Consider the following 25,025-nt stretch of genomic DNA (forward strand, 5'->3'; position numbering starts at 1 on the left):
AGCCATCATACCGCTCAGGAAGGAGACGCGTTCTGTCTCCTAGAGATGAACGCACTTTGGTGCGGAAAGTGCAAATCAATCCCAGAACAACAGCAAAGGACCTTGTGAAGATGCTGGAGGAAACAGGTACAAAAGTATCTATATCCACAGTAAAACTAGTCCTATATCGACATAACCTGAAAGGCCACTCAGCAAGGACGAAGCCACTGCTCCAAAACCATCATAAAAAAGCCAGACTACGGTTTGCAACTGCACATGGGGACAAAAATCTTACTTTTTTTGAGAAATGTCCTCTGGTCTGATGAAACAAAAATATAACTATTTGGCCATAATGACCATTGTTATGTTTGGAGGAAAAAGGGGGTACTTGCAAGCTGAAGAACACCATCCCAACCGTGAAGCACGGGGGTGGTAGCATCATGCTGTGGGGGTGCTTTGCTGCAGGAGGGACTGGTGCACTTCACAAAATAGATGGCATCATGAGGAAGGAAAATTTTGTGGAGATATTGAAGCAACATCTCAAGACATCAGTCAGGAAGTTAAAGCTTGGTCGCAAATGGGTCTTCCAAATGGACAATGACCCCAAGACTACTTCCAAAGTTGTGGCAAAAGGACAACAAAGTCAAGGTATTGGTGTGGCCATCACAAAGCCCTGACCTCAATCCTATAGAACATTTGTGGGCAGAACTGAAAAGGTGTGTGCGAGCAAGGAGGCCTACAAATCTGACTCCGTTACACCAGCTCTGTCAGGAGGAATGGGCCAAAATTCACCCAACTTATTGTGGGAAGCTTGTGGAAGGCTACCCGAATCGTTTGACCCAAGTTAAACCATTTAAAGGCAATGCTACCTAATACTAATTGAGTGTATGTAAACTTCTCACCCACTGGGAATGTGATGAAATAAATAAAAGCTGAAATAAATAATTATCTCTACTATTATCCTGACATTTCACATTCTTAAAATAAAGTTGTGATCCTAACTGACCTAAGACAGGGAATTTTTACTAGGATTAAATGTCAGGAATAGTGAAAAACTGAGTTTAAATGTATTTGGCGAAGGCGTGTGTCACGAATACCGCCGAGGCTGCTCCTCCTCCTTGTTCGGGCAGGCTTCGGCGTTCGTCGTCCCCGGAGTACTAGCTGCCACCGTTTGATGTTTTCGATGTTTGTTTTGTCATGTCTAGTTTAGTGCACCTGTTTCGTATTCTGTCATGATTATGTCACCTATAAGTTTCCCTGTGTTATGTTTTGTAGTTGTGTGTTATTGTTCCATATGTCGTGTGTTGATAGGTTCGGTGCCTTGGCTTTGTATAGTATTTTACGCTCTACGCGTATTTCTACTCTCGTTGTTGCATTACGCACTGCGCGTGTTTTGTTCGCCTCCAGTGTTTGAGGCCGTTTATTTTGTGTCTATTTACAAGTATTAGTAAAGTCGTCTTGACTTATCCTCTGTGTCCTGCGATTGACTCAACCACCGCATCCACATCAGCACATATCTGACAGTGTGTGTAAACTTCCGACTTCAACTGTATAGTGTATATTACAAAGCAAGATCAATGAGTTAGCCAGCTAACTTAAATACTCTCAAATAACTTTATTTTTTAGAGATAAAGCTTGAAATGGGCATGGCCTAATTGATTCAACAACCAAAAACATATCTAAGCTTAGGTTTCTTAATGAACCAGAAAATCTAGTTTTCTTTGCTTGTTTATCAAAGTTAGCTGGTTAACTCAATGATCCCGATTTGTAGTATACCACATCTGACATATCTTCTCACAACCTCACCTAGACTATCTGCATTGACCCTTTTTGCACTAACCTTTTTGACTCATCACATACGCTGCTGATACTGTTCATTATCTGTCACTTTATTCCTAGTTACATGTACATATCTACCTCAATTACCTTGAACCCCCGCACATCGACTCGGTACTGGTACCCCGTGTATATAGCCAAGTTATTACCTTGAACCCCCGCACATCGACTCCGTACTGGTACCCCGTGTATATAGCCAAGTTATTACCTTGAACCCCCGCACATCGACTCCGTACTGGTTCCCCGTGTTTATAGCCAAGTTATCGTTCCTCATTGTGTATCTAGTATTACCGCTTTTACTTTTCTATTATTTCTCTGTTTTCTTTCTCTTTGTATTGTTTTGGAAGAGCCCTTAAGGAAGCGTTTCACGGTTAGTCTACACCTGTTGTTTAGGAAGCATGTGACAAATACAATTAGATTGGAATTCAGTTTTCTTTCTCAAGTTCCAACACTACAAGTATGAAACATGTATGCATTCACTAACTGTAAGTCGCTCTGGATAAGAGCGTCTGCTAAATGACTAAAATGTAAAAATGTAAATGTACAAAAACATTTGATTTGAATTAGCACATTACATCATCTAGATTATTAATTAAGTACATAAACAATAGAATGGATCAACTTTGGTGTGATCATTTTTTGTACACAAACCCCCCCCCCCCCCCTCATTTCTACATTTCTAGAAACAAAATATAGAATGCAACAGGTCAAATAAGAAAATACTAATTCATTATTAAACAGGGGGAATTACTAATTCATTATTAAATGGGGAAATACTAATTAATTATTAAACAGGGGAAATTACTAATTCATTATTAAACAGGGGAAATTACTAATTCATTATTTAACAGGGGAAATTACTAATTCATTATTAAACAGGGGAAATTACTAATTCATTATTAAACAGGGGAAATTACTAATTCATTATTAAACAGGGGAAATTACTAATTCATTATTAAACAGGGGAAATTACTAATTCATTATTAAACAGGGGAAATTACTAATTCATTATTAAACAAGGGGGAGGGGGGAATACTAATTCATTATTAACAGGGGGGAATACTAATTCATTATTAAACAGGGGTAAATACTAATTCATTATTAAAAGGGGTAAATACTAATTCATTATTAAACAGGGGAGAATACTAATTAATTATTAAACAGGGGAAATTACTAATTCATTATTAAACAGGGGGAAATACTAATTCATTATTAAAAGGGGTAAATACTAATTCATTATTAAACAGGGGAGAATACTAATTAATTATTAAACAGGGGAAATTACTAATTCATTATTAAACAGGGGGAATTACTAATTCATTATTAAATAGTGGAAAATACTAATTCATTATTAAACAGGGAATATTACTAATTCATTATTAAACAGGGGGGAATACTAATTCATTATTAAACAGGGGGAATTACTAATTCATTATTAAACAGGGAAATACTAATTCATTATTAAACGGGGAAATATTAATTCATTATCAAACAGGGAAATCGTCAACAAAAACATAGGGGAAGTGTATCTTACGGACCACTTGCAATTAACACAAATATTTCAAGAGATTTATTCAAGGGTTTCTTTGCCATAAATCACATTTCAGTCGATAACTAACATGTTCTTCAATCGGCATGAAATGTCAAGTGTAACCACACCAGAGCTGTTTAGAGTGGTGTGAATATTACAGTTTATACACAACAGAAGCCAGGACATTTTAAACAGGGTGAAAAGTCAACAATCAGGACAGTCATTTAGCAGACGCTCTTATCCAGAGCGACTTACAGTTGGTGAGCGCATACATTATTATTATTATTCATACTGGCCCCCCGTGGGAATCGAACACACTACCAACTGAGTTACATCCCTGCCGGCCATTCCCTCCCCTACCCTGGACGACGCCGGGCCATGGGTCTCCCGGTCGCGGTACAGCTAGCGCTGCGATGCAGTGCCTTAAACCACTGCGCCACTCGGGAGCCTCATACAGTCTCTCAATCACACAAGCTAGCTGACAGCAGAGGGCCGCTCTATATCGATTATAACATAGACTGACTATAATAAAAATCCAGCAATTTGACAAGTATCATTAAATTACATTCTGTTGTTGCATAGCTCTGGTCCAGGGCAGGTGCTGACACAGCTCAGCTTCAGCAAGCCGCACGTAACACCCTGGATCAGAGCTAGTGGTTGCACTGGATCAGAGCTAGTGGTTGCAGCGCTTTGGCCTGACAACGTAACAAACTAGGAGATGGCACAATGGTAAGTAGAACACACTGGTAAGTCAGTGAAATGTTTTTAATTCATTCACTTTTCCTAACCATTCTAAAAATCAGCTGGATGTGTGGTTTGTTAAGGAAAGATGAGGTAGGAAGGTGGACAATACTACCTTTCTCTCTCCATCAAAGTCTTCCCCTAGTTGGATGTGTTACCATGATTAGAACTACTGAAGGCCAAAGAATCCAAGCCCACATTGTTCCGAGACATAGTGCATATTTCTCCACTCTCAAAGATATAACATTTTAATAATCCTCATTTATTACTTATATATTTAACATCAGCTATCTTTCCCTCAAAAGCAAAAGGACTCTACTTTTTAAATAATATTGGGTGTTTTGCTGTTGATAAACACCACAGTAACAATAACTGGTCTTCTCAGAGACAAAGAGAATACCTCTCATCACCAGCCAAGTCAGAAACCTTTCAATGAGTCAGCGAATACCACAACATCTGCAATAATGTTTTTATCAAAGCACATTTCAACAGCTGAAAAAGAAATAATATATATAACATTATGATCCATTCATATGATAACACTGAAGTCTGGTTGTTTTGTCTTGGTGTGTTTTGGAGTGCGTCCCAAATGGCACCCTATTCTCTTTATAGTGCACTACTTTAGACAAGAGCCCACAGGGCCCTCATAGAGCCCACAGGGCCCTCATAGAGCCCACAGGGCTCATTGGGCCCTTATAGAGCCCACAGGGTCTGGTCAAAAGCAGTGCATTATAGAAAATAAGGTTCATTCTAGACGCTAGCCTAGGTGTGAGATCAGCGGTCAGACGGCCAGCTTGTTGGCGATGGTCATGACCACTTTGAGGATGGGCATGAAGGCTTGGATCTCGCTGAAGTTGCTGCTGGTGACCACAGCAGTGTGGACCTCTAGGCCACGCGGGTAGTTCTGGACAGACACACAGCGGCTGATCTCATGTAAACCACCCAGGATGTTGGTAGACAGCTACAGGATGACGGGAGAATTTAAGTTACTGTAGGCGTGTAAAAACTTTCTTTACAATATTTTATGCACGTGGACTACCTTGACTGGGTCTGTTAGTGGACTACCTAGACTGGGTCTGTTCTGTAGTGGACTACCTTGACTGGGTCTGTTATGTAGTGGACTACCTAGACTGGGTCTGTTATGTAGTGGACTACCTAGACTGGGTCTGTTCTGTAGTGGACTACCTTGACTGGGTCTGTTCTGTAGTGGACTACCTTGACTGGGTCTGTTAGTGGACTACTTAGACTGGGTCTGTTCTGTAGTGGACTACCTAGACTGGGTCTGTTAGTGGACTACCTAGACTGGGTCTGTTATGTAGTGGACTACCTAGACTGGGTCTGTTAGTGGACTACCTTGACTGGGTCTGTTCTGTAGTGGACTACCTTGACAGGGTCTGTTATGTAGTGGACTACCTTGACTGGGTCTGTTAGTGGACTACCTTGACTGGGTCTGTTAGTGGACTACCTTGACTGGGTCTGTTAGTGGACTACTTAGACTGGGTCTGTTCTGTAGTGGACTACCTAGACTGGGTCTGTTATGTAGTGGACTACCTAGACTGGGTCTGTTATGTAGTGGACTACCTAGACTGGGTCTGTTATGTAGTGGACTACCTAGACTGGGTCTGTAGTGGACTACCTAGACTGGGTCTGTTCTGTAGTGGACTACCTAGACTGGGTCTGTTATGTAGTGGACTACCTTGACTGGGTCTGTTAGTGGACTACCTAGACTGGGTCTGTTAGTGGACTACCTAGACTGGGTCTGTTATGTAGTGGACTACCTAGACTGGGTCTGTTATGTAGTGGACTACCTTGACTGGGTCTGTTAGTGGACTACCTAGACTGGGTCTGTTAGTGGACTACCTAGACTGGGTCTGTTATGTAGTGGACTACCTAGACTGGGTCTGTTATGTAGTGGACTACCTAGACTGGGTCTGTTATGTAGTGGACTACCTAGACTGGGTCTGTTCTGTAGTGGACTACCTAGACTGGGTCTGTTCTGTAGTGGACTACCTAGACTGGGTCTGTTAGTGGACTACCTTGACTGGGTCTGTTATGTAGTGGACTACCTAGACTGGGTCTGTTATGTAGTGGACTACCTTGACTGGGTCTGTTATGTAGTGGACTACCTTGACAGGGTCTGTTATGTAGTGGACTACCTAGACTGGGTCTGTTATGTAGTGGACTACCTTGACTGGGTCTGTTAGTGGACTACCTAGACTGGGTCTGTTAGTGGACTACCTAGACTGGGTCTGTTAGTGGACTACCTAGACTGGGTCTGTTCTGTAGTGGACTACCTAGACTGGGTCTGTTCTGTAGTGGACTACCTAGACTGGGTCTGTTCTGTAGTGGACTACCTAGACTGGGTCTGTTATGTAGTGGACTACCTAGACTGGGTCTGTTCTGTAGTGGACTACCTAGACTGGGTCTGTTATGTAGTGGACTACCGAGACTGGGTCTGTTCTGTAGTGGACTACCTAGACTGGGTCTGTTAGTGGACTACCTAGACTGGGTCTGTTATGTAGTGGACTACCTTGACTGGGTCTGTTAGTGGACTACCTAGACTGGGTCTGTTATGTAGTGGACTACCTTGACAGGGTTAGAATGAGAACTAACTGACATCATGGTACAGGGGTCGCGTTAATGCAGAATTCTGTGATTTTCACGCAGAAAAATTAAATAAAACGCATAAGAAATATCTTGTTGCGTTTTGTAAAGACAGATGTAAAATGCTTCTTATTGTAATTTCTGCTCGGCATCAGACTAATTTTGTGCTTCAGTTGCACTTCTCCACTGGGATGAAATTTCATGAACAGGCATTCTATCAGTAGATAGCGCTCTGACTGATGTGGAGCTACTAAATACTTTTTACGGTAAAATGCAAGATTAACTTCAAGCAAAACATTGGGAAATGTAGCTGGCTACATTCTTTCTATGATAAACATTCGAAATATGATGGCCATGCATCGATTTTCCAAAATATGCCTTGCCTTTTCATTGTAAGCTCATTTACTTGTGTGGCTGCCAGCCAAATAGCGTTGCACTTCTGTTGTCATCTGATGAAAATGAAGCCAATTTCTGCTGAATGTGTTGCACTAATGTATTTTCTGTGAAGGAAAACTATAGTTGCACGTCCCTGATCACGCTATTGAAGCAAAAAAAAAAAACAGTTGACTTTCAATGTAAAACGCAGGTGAAATGGTTTTTTAAAAAACGCAGATTTTTTGAAGGTCTGTGTTTTGAAAAAGCAGATTTCTGAACTCTAAGGCGACCCCCGGTGGTAAACTATCTGCTACATGTTCTCACCGTTTGCTCTCTCAGCTTGTCATACAGGTACCCAAGGCGTTTCGATGCATCCTCAAGTTTTCTTTTTGTTTGCTGAGAAAATAACACATAGAATATTAGATGTCAGACTACAACAGGAGCACATACAGAACGGCCCTGTGTGTAAAGACTTACCGCTTCTTATGCAGATAGATGGGTAGAAATCCTGGCTTTTCAATATACAAGACCTGATACTACTGTCCTGTGTAAAGACTTACCGCTTCTTATGCAGATAGATGGGTAGAAATCCTGGCTTTTCAATATACAAGACCTGATACTACTGTCCTGTGTAAAGACTTACCGCTTCTTATGCAGATAGATGGGTAGAAATCCTGGCTTTTCAATATACAAGACCTGATACTACTGTCCTGTGTAAAGACTTACTGGATCTTGTGCGGCTAGCTGGCAGCGTTGAACCAGGCTGTCGAAGGTCTGTTTGAGGACCATGTGCTCTGCAGGAATCTCTCTCTGCTCCACCCTCTCAGCCGGCAGCGCCTGGAGGAGCTGAAGGGGCCCACAGGGGTTAGAGATCTGCCCATCTATAGATATTTCTATGAGCCCACAGGGGTTAGAGATCTGCCCATCTATAGATATTTATATGAGCCCACAGGGGTTAGAGATCTGCCTATCTATAGATATTTCTATGAGCCCACAGGGGTTAGAGATCTGCCCATCTATAGATATTTCTATGAGCCCACAGGGGTTAGAGATCTGCCCATCTATAGATATTTCTATGAGCCCACAGGGGTTAGAGATCTGCCCATCTATAGATATTTCTATGAGCCCACAGGGGTTAGAGATCTGCCCATCTATAGATATTTATATGAGCCCACAGGGGTTAGAGAACTGCCCATCTATAGATATTTCTATGAGCCCACAGGGGTTAGAGAACTGCCCATCTATAGATATTTCTATGAGCCCACAGGGGTTAGAGATCTGCCTATCTATAGATATTTCTATGAGCCCACAGGGGTTAGAGAACTGCCCATCTATATATAGATATATATTTCTAGGAGCCTGCCAGAGCCTATTATGAGGGAATAGGAGTTAAGAACTAGATGTTATGTTTCAGGTCTCTCTTGAATTTTGCATACAGATGTTAGTTAACCTCAATCCCACCCTTTTCCTTAAGCAGAGCGAATGGAGACTTGAGTCTGGCAGCCAGACTTTAGGGGTTAGTGGTCAGCCTGCCAGGCCTTTAATAAGCAAGTAAATGGCAGCCAGACTTTAGGGGTTAGAGGTCACCCTGCCAGGCCTTTAATAAGCAAGTAAATGGCAGCCTGACTTTAGGGGTTAGAGGTCACCCTGCCAGGCCTTTAATAAGCAAGTAAATGGCAGCCTGACTTTAGGGGTTAGAGGTCACCCTGCCAGGCCTTTAATAAGCAAGTAAATGGCAGCCTGACTTTAGGGGTTAGTGGTCAGCCTGCCAGGCCTTTAATAAGCAAGTAAATGGCAGCCTGATTTTAGGGGTTAGAGGTCACCCTGCCAGGCCTTTAATAAGCAAGTAAATGGCAGCCTGACTTTAGGGGTTAGTGGTCAGCCTGCCAGGCCTTTAATAAGCAAGTAAATGGCAGCCTGACATTAGGGGTTAGAGGTCACCCTGCCAGGCCTTTAATAAGCAAGTAAATGGCAGCCTGACTTTAGGGGTTAGTGGTCAGCCTGCCAGGCCTTTAATAAGCAAGTAAATGGCAGCCTGACTTTAGGGGTTAGAGGTCACCCTGCCAGGCCTTTAATAAGCAAGTAAATGGGAGATGAGAACTAGAGAAGACTGATACTTTCAGGTCTCTCTTGATGTTTCAGATCCGTATTGAATTGTGCCAGTTAGTACTGGGTTAGGTTGGCACTAGTCTCATGCTACCAGACATCACACTGTATTCTGGCTCCAGAACTGGGCATGGAGAAACATAGAAAGGCTGGGGTCGAGACTAGGTTGTCACTGACCTGTACGCTGGGCTCCTGAGGGGCCCCTGGGGGGAACTGCTGGGTGCGACTGGGGTCGTGGCCCTTCTGTCCTTGGGGTTGATGAGGGCCCTCCATGGGAAAACCCCCCATAACAGGGGCGGTGATGGGAGCAGGAGGAGTGTAGTTCTCTGGGACACCCTGAGGCACAGACAGAACACAGATTCACACACTACCAGGTTAATTACAGACAACAACAAAAAAGATTCACCTTATACTGGTTAACATATAGCTAAGATCTTAAATGTGTGTTTAAACATGTGTAAGTATTGAAATACCAAAAGATACAGTCTACAACATCTGGGGAACATATTCACTGAATACTGGTTCTCATAGAACTAAGATGGTTAAAGCATGTTTAAGCCTCTGTAGCTATTAACATTTCCAAGATGGTCTACTGGTCCTGGACTGGGTCGGTTCCTAATTGGAACTGGTCCGGATTTCTCCAGTCTGAGCTAGTCCATGTTGTCAGAGAGGATAGGGAACCCGGTGTGAAGGTAATTCATCCAGAGGAGTTACCTTTTTCTTCCTGGGACCCCCTCGTACTGCAGGTGGGTCATTCCAGCCGTCTTGTCCTATAGATAGTGAAATAGGAATAGTCAGCCACAAGAACACTTCTGAACCCAGACAGCAGCCAAAGCCAAGAGCCTAGAGACCTGGGGATCCATGGAGTTAAATGGAAAGGTCTGTGACATTAAGATGAGCAGGGTTATTTCGCAAAATTAGTCTTAAAAGCGCTTTCAACTCAATTAAAAAAAAAAAAAAAATAGGTATTTCCACTAGAGCAGCAACAAACAGGTGACTTCAACAGATAGCAGGCCATGGCCAGGCAGCATCGAAGTGCAGTTAGATTGGACACACGGACTGTCGATAATAACACATTATTGTTGTTGCATTATCTTCACTACTTGGCATAGCCTAATACTGTGGTAATGGATATTTTTAGCATTCAAATATCATCAACTTAAAAACACCAGATACTTTGGTATTAAATGAGGTATTATGTTTACATGTACTAATCACCAGCATGGATTCTTTCACTACATCGTTACAATGGTTTGTTATAAACCCTAGACCGGCTCTACGTGTCCCTGTACGATCATGTGACGGCACAAGCAAACACCTTTCAGTAACACGCTCTTATCCCACCACATCCAAACCTAGCCCTGTCTCTCACTCTCACTATCACCTGCATCATCGTCAACAAGGGGAGGACTCAGCCAAGGGAAGTACCCTGAAAGTTAAACAAGGGGGGGACAGCTCAATCAAAAGCATGTATCAATTAACATTACAACATGTGGTAATTCACTTCTCCAATCTCACTACACATGTTTTAGTATTTATAAAAGAGTCATACAATCATCTATTTCTGACTACCATTCCTTCTTTAAGCATAAATTAATAAAGATTATTTAAGATGTATTGGCTCATAACAGAAAAACAGTGGTGTTACACGTCAATACCTACGTCCCAAATTGCACCCCATTCCCCTTTATAGTGCACTACTGACCAATGAGCCCAGGTCAAAAGTAGTGCACTATATAAGGAAAAGGAGAGTATTTGGGATTTAACCCATCAATTGCATCATGGTCAGTACCTGTAGGAGGAGGAGCAACCGAGGGAGCAGAGAAGGACTTGACGGCTGGGGCTCCAGGACCTCCTTGTGGGTACCCAGGTCCCATGGGTGGGTATGGGCCAGAGGGGGGACCTGCAGGTGGGCCCTGGCTGTGAAGGTGAGACCCCCCTGGTGGGTACATGCCGACGGGGGCCCCAGGCTGCTGGTAGCTCGGTGGCATGGGGCCTGAGGGGAGCGAGGTGGGGGTGAAGCCTGATGGAGGAAGCCCTGGGCTGGGCATGGTGGGGAGGCCGCCAGGGGGGTGTCCAGACAGGCTGGAGCCTGGCATAGTGGGTCCTGGAGCGAAGGCAGAGAGTCCTGCACACATGGGCTGTTGTGGCTGGAGTGGAGAGAACCCTGAGTTGACAGGAGACAGAAATGTTACATCAAGACCAATCTGGAGTAGACAGAGCAGCACCGGGTTCAGCAGGGCCCGCCTTGTATATTACCTTCAGATAGAAATATATTACGTAGAACAAACCAGTTTCAAGTTTTAATGTAACGTACACAAGTACAGTGCAATGCCTTTCTTGCAAGCTCCAAACCCAACAATGCAGTAATCAATATCAATGTAGTTCTAAAAAATAAGGTAGAACAAAAACACAGGATATAAGATAAGAAGAACAAGATAAATAATAATAATATAATAATAATAATAATAATAATAATAATAATATAATAATAATAATAATAATATAATAATAATAAGCCATTTAGCAGACAGATAAAGTAAAGTAAACACACTATATACAAGGTCAGTTCCAGATCCAACGTCTGACTACTGAACACGGTCCTGGACTGAGGGTGAGAGCATACCTGGGCCAGCGGCAGGATGCTGGGGGTAGGCTGGCCGTATCCCTGTCCGTGGCAGACCACTAGGTGGAGGACCATGGGAGGAGGGTGGCAGACCACTAGCTGGAGGACCATGGGAGGAGGGTGGCAGACCACTAGGTGGAGGACCATGGGAGGAGGGTGGCAGACCACTAGCTGGAGGACCATGGGAGGAGGGTGGCAGACCACTAGGTGGAGGACCATGGGAGGAGGGTGGCAGACCACCATATGAAGGAGGAGGTGGTCCTCTGGAGTGAGCAGTAGCAGCTTGAGGAGTGAACACGGTAGTCATAGGAGGCTGAGGCTGGCCAACCACTGGCATCACAGGAAGAGGAGGCTGGTGGGGCCCCTGGAGAGAAACATCATCATTTATACACAGTCTGGGTCTGAAAGACCACCATATTCCCTATATAGTGGACCACTTCAAAAGTAGAGCGCTACACAGAGACAGAAACATACATGAAATCATAACAACGTCCTAAAGCCTGCTGACTTTTCACAACATGTACTCTAGCAACTGCTATGATATCATGGACACTTCAAGTGGAGATTACATTCGTCAATGTATAAAATCAATGGAAATAAGTCTGTTTACTTGATTGTGTTTTATAATCCTCAAATCATTTTTTATTGTGTATTGTTGCACTCTCATGGCTGAGGCAAAAATGTGTCAAACAACAAGCATTGATTCCTAAAATACCGGCGTCAGTGTTGTCTGTGCAGGTGGTTGTGCTGGGGAGGGGGCAGGGTGGCCCCCCGTCACACTGACTACGTTGTAGGGGAACGGTGGGGGCTGTTGGCCCCCTGTTGCTCCCTCTGCCTGGGCGTGGAACAGCCGGTCTCTCATCATCATGATGGAAGCCTGCAGGGACACACAGCACAGAACAAAACCCTTACCTCAGTTATAATAGCACTTTAAATCTTAGTTAGCCTGCCTTAATATTATGAAATAACATATCTTTTTTTTTTTTTTTTAAGATAAGCTTGAAATGGGCATGGTCTAATTGACTCAACAACCAAGAACACATGGAAGTTTAGCTTTTTAAAATCAGTAGTAATTTCTGGTTGTTTATCGAAGTAAGCCGTCGAACTCATTGATCCTGCTTTGTAGTACATCCCTCTGGAGCACCAGATGGGTGGGAAATGAACTTTCTGGACTACAACATTAGTTCCATACGTAGTACATATTAAATGCAGGTCTGACCACAATCCAGGAGAGAGAAAACATGCGGGCGTCTTCGAAGCGTAATGACATGATGAAATATTTCCTTGTTGATAAGGGAATCTGAAGAGTAGTGTGGGTTGTGCTTACCTGGTCTGAGGCGTCTGGCAGGTAGGACATTGCTGTAACCAGGCTGCCCTGTGAGGCCAGGAGACCAGCATAGTGAGTCAGCTTGTCAGCCAGGACAGGACTCTGTAGCGCCACCTCACCGCTCCTCAGACGCTCAATAGACTTACGCAGGACCAGCACCTTCTCCACCAAGTCCTGGCAGTCAATCACACACACGGCATAATGTTACTACCCGGTTCCTACGATGTCATTACAGACAGTATCTGGTTGGAAGGAATGCAACCAAATTGGCCAGTTATCGGATCACATCATCATGTTATAACACGAGGGTTCACTTGGAAACGTGACTTCCATGGTTAAATAAAAGGACAAATATATAGATAAACTATTTATTACCTCTAGAACCAGAGGAGAGGAGCAGTCCCTCTGCAGGGCCCAGCATTCCACTAGTTTCTCAATGTTCCCAGAGCAGATGTAACAGAGACATGCCTGCAGACAGCGTTTCTCTGTCCCCTCACCCTCCAGACGTGACCCCAGGGTGTCTACAGTACCAGGAGAGGGAGAGCGAGGGAGAGAGGGAGGGAGGGAGGGGGAAGAGAAGGAGAGGTTAGATAGCAGATGTAACAGAGACATGCCTGCAGACAGCGTCTCTCTGTCCCCTCACCCTCCAGACGCGACCCCAGGGTCTCTAGCAGTCAGGGTAAGAAACAGCATCAGACAATACCAACCATACAACAGATATAGTCATGACAAACGCTACATAGCATAGAGATCAGTTCCAGTCCTACCAGGAGAAAGGGGGGTGGGGTTTAGGAATAGGAAGGAGAAGAGCCAATCAGGAACAATCAGGCCTCTCTTGTGAAATAGATTTTTTAGTCACTGCATAAATAAGTGCTGAAATCAAGGTAAAAGCAAGTCGGAGTTTACTGATTCCTTTGCTACAATCCTCAACATCTTGGTGTCCTTACCACACAGATGAGCAAACTCTTTGGGGTGAGCGTAGGTTAGGAGAGCGGCGAGAGCCTCCTTCCAGTTATCCAACTCACAGCTCTGCACGATGTCTCCCCAGTTCTGGGTCACCACGGATGAGATCAGCTGAGGAAAGATGGAAAGTAGACTTAACATGTTGTAGACTTAACATGTTGTAGACTTAACGTGTTGTAGACTTAACGTGTTGTAGACTTAACGTGTTGTAGACTTAACGTGTTGTAGACTTAACGTGTTGTAGACTTAACATGTTGTAGACTTAACATGTTGTAGACTTAACATGTTGTAGACTTAACATGTTGTAGACTTAACATGTTGTATTTATTGACGTTGACTCAGTTGATATAAAATAACTATATTCTGAACTAAACTAAACTTTGCTAGCTAGTAATCAAGTCATACAAATATAATATAATCAGATAGCCCTGAGGGTATGTCCCAACTGGGCCCTGGTCAAAGGTAGTGCACTAGACAGGGAATAGGGTGCCATTTGAGACGTAGTTTAAAAGTCCCCTGTCTGACCATGGAGATGCTTGTCCAGGTATGTCCCCTGTCTTACCATGGAGATGCTTGTCCAGGTATGTCCCCTGTCTGACCATGGAGATGCTTGTCCAGGTATGTCCCCTGTCTTACCATGGAGATGCTTGTCTAGGTATGTCCCCTGTCTGACCATGGAGATGCTTGTCCAGGTATGTCCCCCGTCTTACCATGGAGATGCTTGTCCAGGTATGTCCCCTGTCTTACCATGGAGATGCTTGTCCAGGTATGTCCCCTGTCTGACCATGGAGATGCTTGTCCAGGTATGTCCCCTGTCTTACCATGGAGATGCTTGTCCAGGTATGTCCCCTGTCTTACCATGGAGATGCTTGTCCAGGTATGTCCCCTGTCTTACCATGGAGATGCTTGTCCAGGTATGTCCCCTGTCTGACCATGGAGATGCTTGTCCAGGTACGTCCCCTGTCTTACCATGGAGATGCTGTTCCTCTGCTTGTCCAGGTATGTCCCCTGTCTTACCATGGAGATGCTTGTCCAGGTATGTCCCGTCTTACCATGGAGATGCTGTTCTTCTGCTTGTCCAGGTACGTCCCCTGTCTTACCATGGAGATGCTTGTCCAGGTACGTCCCCTGTCTTACCATAGAGATGCTTGTCCAGGTATGTCCCCTGTCTTACCATGGAGATGCTGTTCCTCTGCTTGTCCAGGTATGTCTGCTGGGTCTTCTGCAGTAGCTCCTCTCCTCCACTGATAGCCAGCAGGATGGCCTCAGCGTAGCGCCCGTCGTTCAGACACAGATCCACCGCTCCCTCAAAGTTACCCACCAGCAGAGCCTGGCTGATCAGACCGTCTGCATCTGCAACAACAGAGGCATAAACCACTGAATGAGATACGGAGAGTGACATTCATACAAAGGGCCAGTTACCAGGACACAGATTCATATTAAGGCTAATCCTGGACTAAAAAAGGTTTTACATTGAACATGCTTTTTTTTTTTTTTATCTGTGTCCGGGAAACCAGTCCATACTGTTTAGATTTCACAGGAAGAGAGAGCTGTGATACTGAACAGAAGGCAAGCAGTACCTGCTGAGACAGGGATTTGGAAGCTGATCTTCTCCTTGTCCTGTGGTTGTGGTGGGATGTGACTGAAAAAGTCTGAGGGGGAGGATGAACCAGGGGTCTTGGTGGAGTCGACTGCATCACCGGACTCTTCTGACCTCTGGAAAAACAAACAAGAACAATTAACTTTGATGGAAGGTTGGTGCTGGTAATATACATGTTATCTGTAAACACTAAAGGGGACATTTTAACAGAGTCATCTGACAGGATTCATTTTGTTATGAAAAGAGACCACACATCACTTCTGATACTCGTCACTGCCCTCTGGTGGACTGTGGAAGAAATGCAGTCTAGACTAGAATTAGGAGTACTATGAAGAGAATGGACTATGTAGCAGGGCTATGTAGAGGCATGTTCCTGGTCTGACCTGAGTAGAGAGAAGCTGTATCTTCTCAGCCAGATCGTTGGCATCCACTCCATGTCCGTTAGGCTGCAGGTTCTTCCCCAAGCAGGTGGATATCTTTCTCTCCAACTCCTCTTTGCTGAAACCCAGAAGTCTCAGGAATTTGACCCTGGCTTCGTCTTCAAAGTTGACCTGCAAACGTCAGGAGGTGGATAACATCACAAACATAAAAACAGCCCTTGCAGAACTTGTGTTCATCATTGACAATATATTGGTCATGGCTGTTTCTTTCCAAATCCATTGTAAAGAGAAGCCTACTGTTCATGCAACGTGTCATCTCCAGAGGTGTTCTGTGAGTCCTACTACTGTTCAGTGTGAAGGATACGCAGGACCACAGATGTCACAGATAACTGTACTCTTTTAATCACAACGTTAACTGAACAGGGTCAAACAATGTAACATTATGGGGACAGTGTGAGATTTCAGCAATGAAACCCCTTTTCTACTTACCCAGAGTCATATGATCTCACGGATACCATTTTTGTCTCTGCATGCAGTTTTGAAGGAAGTTAAAAAGGTAGTTTCGAGAGCCATTGCTAACTAACGTTAGCGCAATGACTGGAAGTCTACTGGAACTGTTAGCATGCTAAAATGGTATCCATGAGTTCATCTGACCCTTGGTAAATAGAAAAGTTGCTTAATTGCCAAAATCTCCCATTATCCCTTTAAAATGAACCTTTCATGCCACTGTTAAGTGTCATAACACCTACCAGGAGAAACCTCCATATGTCCTGTTCAGAGTCTGTTGGGGCCTTGTGGATCTTGGCCTGGCAGTAGTCTGACAAGGAGCCGGACTGCAGAGCAGCCTGCAGCTCTCTGGAGCGCTGGAGGAACTCTGTTTCCGTGGTGACCTGGCTCACAAACACCTGCCTGGGGACAGGGACGGGCTGTGGGCTCTGGACTGGAGGCTTAGGGCTCCCAAATGTGATCAGCTTCCCACCAAACTACAAGGAGAAGAGATGGGGGGGGGGGGGGGGGGGGAAATGTAGTATTACCATGATGCAGTTATAATACATTGTAAGACTTGTCACGAGCACGTTTGGCCCCTTTATAAGTAGAGCGTCACCGAAGAGTAACTCTTTACGTCATGACTAAGAATACACATTAACCGTGAGTTTCCTCCATAATCCACAGGTTCTCATGCCTTACTGCTTAAACATATTGGGGTTCCTCACAATAGGCATTTACTTACGTCATTTACCTTCAGAAATACAAAAAATTGACATACAAAAATATATAAGTACATTGCACTTACAGCGAATGAGGCTCCTACGGGCCTGCGCACCCACTTGGGGGGCTTCTTCAGCGGAGCGACGAGGGTGGTCTGAGGGGTGGGTTGGGGAACCTGCAGAGGGGGCAGCACCTGGCCCGTCCCAAACGGATCCATGGTGTCAAAGGACGAGGAGATCTGTGGGAAAGTACCACACATGGACTGCATTCCAATCTAAATATTATTTAAAGGTAAGATAGATGAGCAGAGCTCTTTAATGAGGGGGGATCTACAGCCATGTCCTACCATTATAGCAGCAGTAGCAACCCAAATTTAAAGCTAGGCTACACACCAGACTCTGCCAAAATGTTAAGACAATCAAATCGCATCTATTCCATACATAGTGCACTACTTTTGGCCCCTGGTCAAAAGTAGTGCACTAGATAGGAAATAGGGAGCCTTTGACATTTTAGTCATTCAGCAGACACTCTTATCCACAGCGACTTAGTGGCAGCCCTGGATTGTGGGTGTTTTCCTTTAGACAGTAAATAGAAATGGCCAGTGGATGTAGAGCTGTAACACAGATGGAGACTCTCTACCTGATCAGCCCTTCTCTGCTGCTGGGCCTCCAGGCTTCCTCCCATCACGCTGTAGACACTGATCCACCCGTCAAACGAGGCTGCCGACAGCAGCCCTGGGTTCCTGGGGCACCACTGGATGTCAAAGCACCACTGGTTGGTTGTTGGTAACTCATAGATCACCTAGAGAGACGGGAGAGAGATTGGATCACCATAACAATGTGAGACGATTTAGAAAAGATCTAGAGACAGATCACCTGGACACCAGAGGCATGTGAAGAAGCCCTGGGCAGGGAAAGACGGCGGAACTTTGTTTGTGGAGGCCATATACACCACATGGTGTGATGAGGCCTTTCAAACAGATCAGAAAACCAGGTACCTCTCCAGTGTTTGGATTCCAGCAGAGGATCCTGTTATCTTTAGCACTACTGAGCAACAGCTCTGGGTCTGCTTGGCTCCACGCTATGGACAGAAGTCCCCTGAGGAGGAAAAACATGAAGCCATCATCACCTACAGTCAAGTTTTTTTCTCTTTGAACTTCAACTATGAAAACACAACAACAGCCTAGCTATAAAATCTAATTGTACTTTATTAATCCCCAAAAGGGAAATGTGACTGCGCCACCTAATACATACAACACCAATAAAAACACAACAAATGACATTCAGACCATTACAGCAGCACATCACCAATGCATTAAAAAAGAAAGAAACGTTGGATTATGTGTGGAGATTACTATTGTTACATTTACATTTACGTCATTTAGCAGACGCTCTTATCCAGAGCGACTTACAAATTGGTGCATAGATATTACTGAAACATTAAGCATTTAGCTGCACCTGCCATAACAGAGACCATATCACCATCATACATAACAGCTCCATGTAAACCCATGTGGCATAATGTCCAAAAGGCTCACCTTGTGTGGTTCTCCAGAACTTTGAGAGGGGACGTGGCGAAGCGCAGGTCCCACATCTGAATAACTGGCATGCGGTCATCTTCGGAGGCCAGGACCAACTGTGTGGCCACCTCAGGGTGCCAGAGCATCCCTGAACAGTGCATCTACAACACAAACCAACACCACATCAGACACACTACAATCGTAGAGAGATAGATATCGTCAGAAGCTCTTCAACCCACATAATATATGTCATCTAGCAGATGCTTTCATCCAAAGCGACTTCCATTACAGTAAGTTGCATTACAGTAACAGTGAGTTGCATTACAGTAACAGTGAGTGCACATAGGCCTATGGGTTTTGTGTATGTGATCTCTGCAGGAATTGAACTCACAACCTCTGGCCAACAGTCACACAGGACCACACAACCATACAGGTTGAGATACCAGAATAGACACTCAACACACCATGTACTGTAGTGTTGTCACGATACCAGAATAGACACTCAAAACACCATGTACTGTAGTGCTGTCACGATACCAGAACTTTGACTTCGATACCGATACCAGATTTAGTATCACGATACTCCATATCAAAACGATACCACGGCAAAAAAAATAAGCCGTATTAGCCAAAGTCACAGAATGGCACTTGATCCAGACAGATCTTTTGAGTTCAATATCTTTGCATTTGAAATGTTAAGAGTTTTTAATGTATGCATTAATTAATCAATTTGACTTTGTTTTTTTACAGATCTAACTACATAACGGTAATCATTTATTTAAATGGTAAATCTTTATTGATAAACTGGGTAGATCAAGGTGTAGCCTAGGCCTATCCACAATACAGGTGAATGCATATTCAATAGGAGTGTGCAAATGCATTGCATTATTGAGCTTGTTTTGGCTGATTTCATGGGGCTACAGATGAAAAACGATCTGTTTCCATTCAAGACTTATTTTATTGTACTGATCAACAGCATTTGCATAGAAGAAGCAATCTCTTCTTTTATAAAAGTGTGCGCTGTCTCTTTAAGACCAATGACCTCATTCACACATACAGCTCCAGGCTTGGGCAAATATGATCTCGACTGGTGAGAGACAAGAGGCAAGGGAGATGAATTGAATGAATAACATTTTTGGTGACAATCAGCTCTGAAATCAGCAATATTTAGCGTTATGGTTTGCATATTAATCACAAACAAGGTACTAGGTAGTGAATGTATGTTAGTTTCAGCAGTAAGCTAGCAAGGACAGTTAGCTTCCAGCTTTGTAGGCTACCGGTATCTTCTTGCATTGTAGTCACTAATCTACTGTCCTCGCCCTGTTGCTATGGTCACTAATCTACTGTCCTCACCCTGTTGCTGTGGTCACTAATATACTGTCCTCACCCTGTTGCTGTAGTCACTAATCTACTGTCCTCACCCTGTTGCTGTAGTCACTAATCTACTGTCCTCACCCTGTTGCTGTAGTCACTAATCTACTGTCCTCACCCTGTTGCTGTGGTCACTAATCTACTGTCCTCACCCTGTTGCTGTGGTCACTAATCTACTGTCCTCGCCCTGTTGCTGTGGTCACTAATCTACTGTCCTCACCCTGTTGCTGTGGTCACTAATCTACTGTCCTCGCCCTGTTGCTGTAGTCACTAATCTACTGTCCTCACCCTGTTGCTGTAGTCACTAATCTACTGTCCTCACCCTGTTGCTGTAGTCACTAATCTACTGTCCTCACCCTGTTGCTGTGGTCACTAATCTACTGTCCTCACCCTGTTGCTGTGGTCACTAATCTACTGTCCACACCCTGTTGCTGTGGTCACTAATCTACTGTCCTCACCCTGTTGCTGTGGTCACTAATCTACTGTCCTCACCCTGTTGCTGTGGTCACTAATCTACTGTCCTCACCCTGTTGCTGTGGTCACTAATCTACTGTCCTCACCCTGTTGCTGTGGTCACTAATCTACTGTCCGCACCCTGTTGCTGTGGTCACTAATCTACTGTCCGCACCCTGTTGCTGTGGTCACTAATCTACTGTCCTCACCCTGTTGCTGTGGTCACTAATCTACTGTCCTCACCCTGTTGCTGTGGTCACTAATCTACTGTCCTCGCCCTGTTGCTGTGGTCACTAATCTACTGTCCTCACCCTGTTGCTGTGGTCACTAATCTACTGTCCTCGCCCTGTTGCTGTGGTCACTAATCTACTGTCCTCGCCCTGTTGCTGTGGTCACTAATCTACTGTCCCCGCCCTGTTGCTGTGGTCACTAATCTACTGTCCTCACCCTGTTGCTGTGGTCACTAATCTACTGTCCTCACCCTGTTGCTGTGGTGGTCACTAATCTACTGTCCTCACCCTGTTGCTGTGGTCACTAATCTACTGTCCTCACCCTGTTGCTGTAGTCACTAATCTACTGTACTCACCCTGTTGCTGTGGTCACTAATCTACTGTCCTCACCCTGTTGCTGTAGTCACTAATCTACTGTACATACCCTGTTGCTGTGGTCACTAATCTTGATGATGGGCTCGTTCTTCCTCAGGTCCCAGACCACTGCTTTCCCACTGGGGTTGGCAGAGGCCAGGATGTGTTGGACCTGTTGGTTCCAGGACACGACACTGATATCTTCAGGAGGCTAGGTGGATGGGGAGAGGAGGAGCAACATTGTTATAAATATAGATATTCCTCTAGGAATTACTGATTGGAGAATATCCCGGCACACATTTTAGACATTAACAAAAAAAAGTGTTATTACACATCAAAAAGCAAAGGCAAAAATACCCAACACTGCCACACTGTGGAAGACTATCATCATAGAAATGCACACGCTATTTCTTTAGAGACTTCAGTAATCTCTTGATAGGGGGAAGTTTCAGGTTATTCAACATTCCCACCAGCCCACACATGTTAAAGCCACCACACACCAGACACTAACCACACGCTGGCTTTCACTCTTACCTCACAAAGCTACAAAGAGGGAAACATGGAGAAAACTGTTCAAAATGAAATTAAGACTCATTACAGGGATTTAATCATCTGGAATACCCACCATTTTGATTTTGAGAAGAAATACTATGGAAATACAAATACAGTGGAATGGGACAAACTACCCCAAAAGACATTACCTGTGACTTTGTCCCAGGTGTCATTGGATTGCTGAAATTGTTCAGATCCCAGATGTAGATCTCTGAATCGTTTGCCCCTGACGCCAACAGATTACTCTGAAAAAGAGCACATTCAAATGAGCAAAAAATACATGTGGGGAATATGATACTGTACAGAACATTGTATTGAACATATTCTTTAAGTGTTCATATTAAAACCTTAATATGATACTGTACAGAACATTGTATTGAACATATTCTTTAAGTGTTCATATTAAAACCTTAATTTAATGTAATTTAGTAGCTATTTTAATTGCATGCCAAACTACAAGTGAGAATTGGCCAAAGACTTGACTCGCTGCTCCCATTATTACCTGAAAGGGGTTGAAGTCTAGTGCTCTGACAGGCCCAGTGTGTTTGTCAGACTGTCCTATTATTGCCTCTGCCCCTGATGTTACGATGGCTTCTGGGCTGTACACCGTTACCATGCCATTATCACTGCCTCCAATCAGTCTCCCTCCCAAACCGTCTTCTCCTGCTCCAAAGTTTACCCACACCAGACTATGCAGCCTAGGGGACAGAATGGTTGAATCATATGTATTGATACAATAACATATGAACTTGATGACTCGTATGTAGTATTGGGTTAGCAGCTACTTCTTCCTGGCTCATTTTGTTGCTTTACCTGTTAGAAGTAGGTAGGGACCCCTTGAGTTTCATGTCCAGGGAAGGATCGGCAAAATCCACCTGGAATATTTCCAGGGCGGCAGCGGTGTTGAATGACGCGTCCAACTGCTGCGCTGATGTGCCTGTTAGTCAACAAAAACAATAAGACCAAGAATGAAATCCCATAAATCACAAGACCTCAAGAGTATGTTATTCGGCATTAAAAGTGAAGCCTGTTATTATTGGTTACATCACTCCTGTGTTAGCAGCCTGCTCCCAAATCTGTTTATGCGCGCTTGCCAAGTTAGGCAAGTTGGCAAGATAGCATAAACAGATCTGGGAGGCTACTGGCAAGACTGCGTAAACATCTGGAACCATCTACTGTATAAGTGCATGACAGGCCTGATACACAAAACGTTCTACCCTACCTAAGGTCAGGTGGAAGGGTTAGGGTTAGTGCAGGACAGGTATGGACAGGCCTGATACAGGTAACATTTGTGCCCTACCTAAGGTCAGGTAGAAGGGTTAGGGTTAGTGCAGGACAGGACAGGTCTGATACAGGTAACATTTGTGCCCTACCTAAGGCCAGGCAGATAGGGTGGTGGGGGGCAGGACTCCATGCTGGATGAGCCGTCCTCTGGATCTCTTTCAGCCTCATCTTCCTCTATTGGGCTAGGATGCCTCTATCAAAGTCCTAAAGAATGGAAAACAAGCACTTTTAATGATGTTTCAATACTAGGGTGCATTCAGTTTGGTTCAACGTTTGCTACATTGTGTGACGGTTACTACTGAATGACATGTTTCCCCCAAAACGGTGCGCACCATTCTTCAACAGCTTTTGAGGTATGTTCACTCCCGTTTGGTGGGTGTGCCCTGATCAATATGGGTGTGACACATTGAGATATATATTGACCAGTGTGACCATTTGTAGCTAATTGCACCATAGACAATAGCCCTCTGAGCCACCATAATCACACCGTTCTTCAAATGGTCGTTCAGCACAGTACCGTTTCCATTGAATGAAACGTTGAACATAACCAAAACATTTCGAAAATGAACAGTTTTGCCATACTGAACACACCCCTGACGTTCTGACCCCTGGAGTGTATTAATTCTGCCGATTCTGTTGCAAAACGTTTCGTCTGTAATACAACCGTTTACTCTGAACGGAAAGAGTTTTGCAACGAAAACGAGTTTCTATTGGACAAATTAAGGTAGGTCGCTCTCTCCGTTTGGTTCTTCAACGGTAAACGGTTTCCGTTGTAAGACGTAATGAATACACCCCAGGTAGACCCATTGCATTGGGCAGTAATGGATGTCTTATGGGGCTAGACAATTTCTAAACACTATGAGCTAGCTACATAAAAATATATTAAAAAGTTAATCGTTTCTGAATAATCAAACAAAATATATTGTAGGGCGTTAGCTAGCTAAGACACGTGTAGGGATGGTTAATCACCTGACACATTATTTACTAACGTTAGAAGAATCAATTTCAAGCACGTCTCATGAATCACCAACACGAGAAGCGAGCGTACCGTTAGCTAGATAGCTACTGCTGGGTGATGAGAAAACTTTAGCAAGCTAGCTAACATCCGTCATTTGGTTACCTAGCAACACACATCTGCTAACGGCTTTTCTTCGCCGTAATGTATATATTCTAGAATGTTAGCTAGATAGCTAGTAGTTCAACCAACATTACCTAAACCATCCCTGGTTCAACCAGTTTCTTTAGCTAGTTACCGCTACGTGTCATTGGCTGCTGTTAGAGCTACTGCTAGCTTGACAGTTAAATCGTGCAGACGTGTCGTTCAGTTTATACGTCTAGCAAGCTAGCTAAATGCTAGAATACTTGTATTCTAACACTATATTGTTAGTACCCCCATATCTGCGTATAAAAATATATAATACTTACGTCGGAATTAATTATAATAAATCTTTCTAGCTACAAATGATGAAGAAATCCACCGGGCACTCCCAACGTAATCATGGATATGTTATCCTCTTCTACGGTGGCCGACATGGTATCAAACACCACGGCGGTCAGTATCCTGATTTAACATGCAGCTGTGTGTAGCAATATTTTCAGTTCAGCAAAGATTGTCTCGCCTCTCCGTATGTCGGCTGCTGTATCTGTACTGGGCTTGGTAGATGAAAGTACTGAATAAATATGTATACTTTTTTCAAAACAGTATGGTAATTTAGCTGAAGAAAAATGTTGTGACTTGCTTCAACCAGCCACATTTGCAGTGACTTCAGAAATTATTCATACCCCTTGTCCACATTTTGTTGTGTTATAGCTTGAATTCAAAATTGATTAAATATGTTTTCCTCAACCATCAACACACAATACCCATAATGAAAACAAAGTGAAAACATGTTTTTAGACATTTTTGTCAATGTATTGAAAATGAAATACAGAAATATCTCATTTCAAATCAAATCAAATCACATTTTATTTGTCACATGCGCCGA

At 43.9% G+C, this 25,025-nt stretch overlaps 1 protein-coding gene across 1 annotated transcript; it reads right to left on the reverse strand.

The window, feature by feature from the left end:
- Positions 1–4,542: 4,542 nt before the first annotated feature.
- LOC311117005 (protein transport protein Sec31A-like) lies at positions 4,543–24,564 on the reverse strand. Its single transcript, XM_084192012.1, has 25 exons — positions 24,466–24,564; positions 23,130–23,244; positions 22,570–22,693; positions 22,259–22,454; positions 21,906–22,001; positions 21,275–21,415; positions 18,815–18,957; positions 18,275–18,374; positions 17,917–18,078; positions 17,363–17,515; positions 16,818–17,051; positions 16,072–16,239; positions 15,669–15,804; positions 15,263–15,441; positions 14,073–14,199; positions 13,501–13,646; positions 13,126–13,299; positions 12,514–12,675; positions 11,799–12,162; positions 10,965–11,339; positions 9,887–9,942; positions 9,350–9,508; positions 7,793–7,912; positions 7,391–7,462; positions 4,543–5,048 (listed from the first exon to the last, which is right to left on the reverse strand). The coding sequence occupies exons 2-25, from the start codon at positions 23,206–23,208 to the stop codon at positions 4,869–4,871; spliced, it is 3,846 nt and encodes a 1,281-aa protein (XP_084048138.1). The 5' UTR covers positions 23,209–23,244; positions 24,466–24,564; the 3' UTR covers positions 4,543–4,868.
- Between the last annotated feature and the right edge of the window lie 461 nt (positions 24,565–25,025).

Source organism: Coregonus lavaretus (assembly GCF_964263955.1).
Source record: "Coregonus lavaretus genome assembly, contig: HAP1_SCAFFOLD_349, whole genome shotgun sequence".
Lineage (NCBI taxonomy): Eukaryota > Metazoa > Chordata > Actinopteri > Salmoniformes > Salmonidae > Coregonus > Coregonus lavaretus.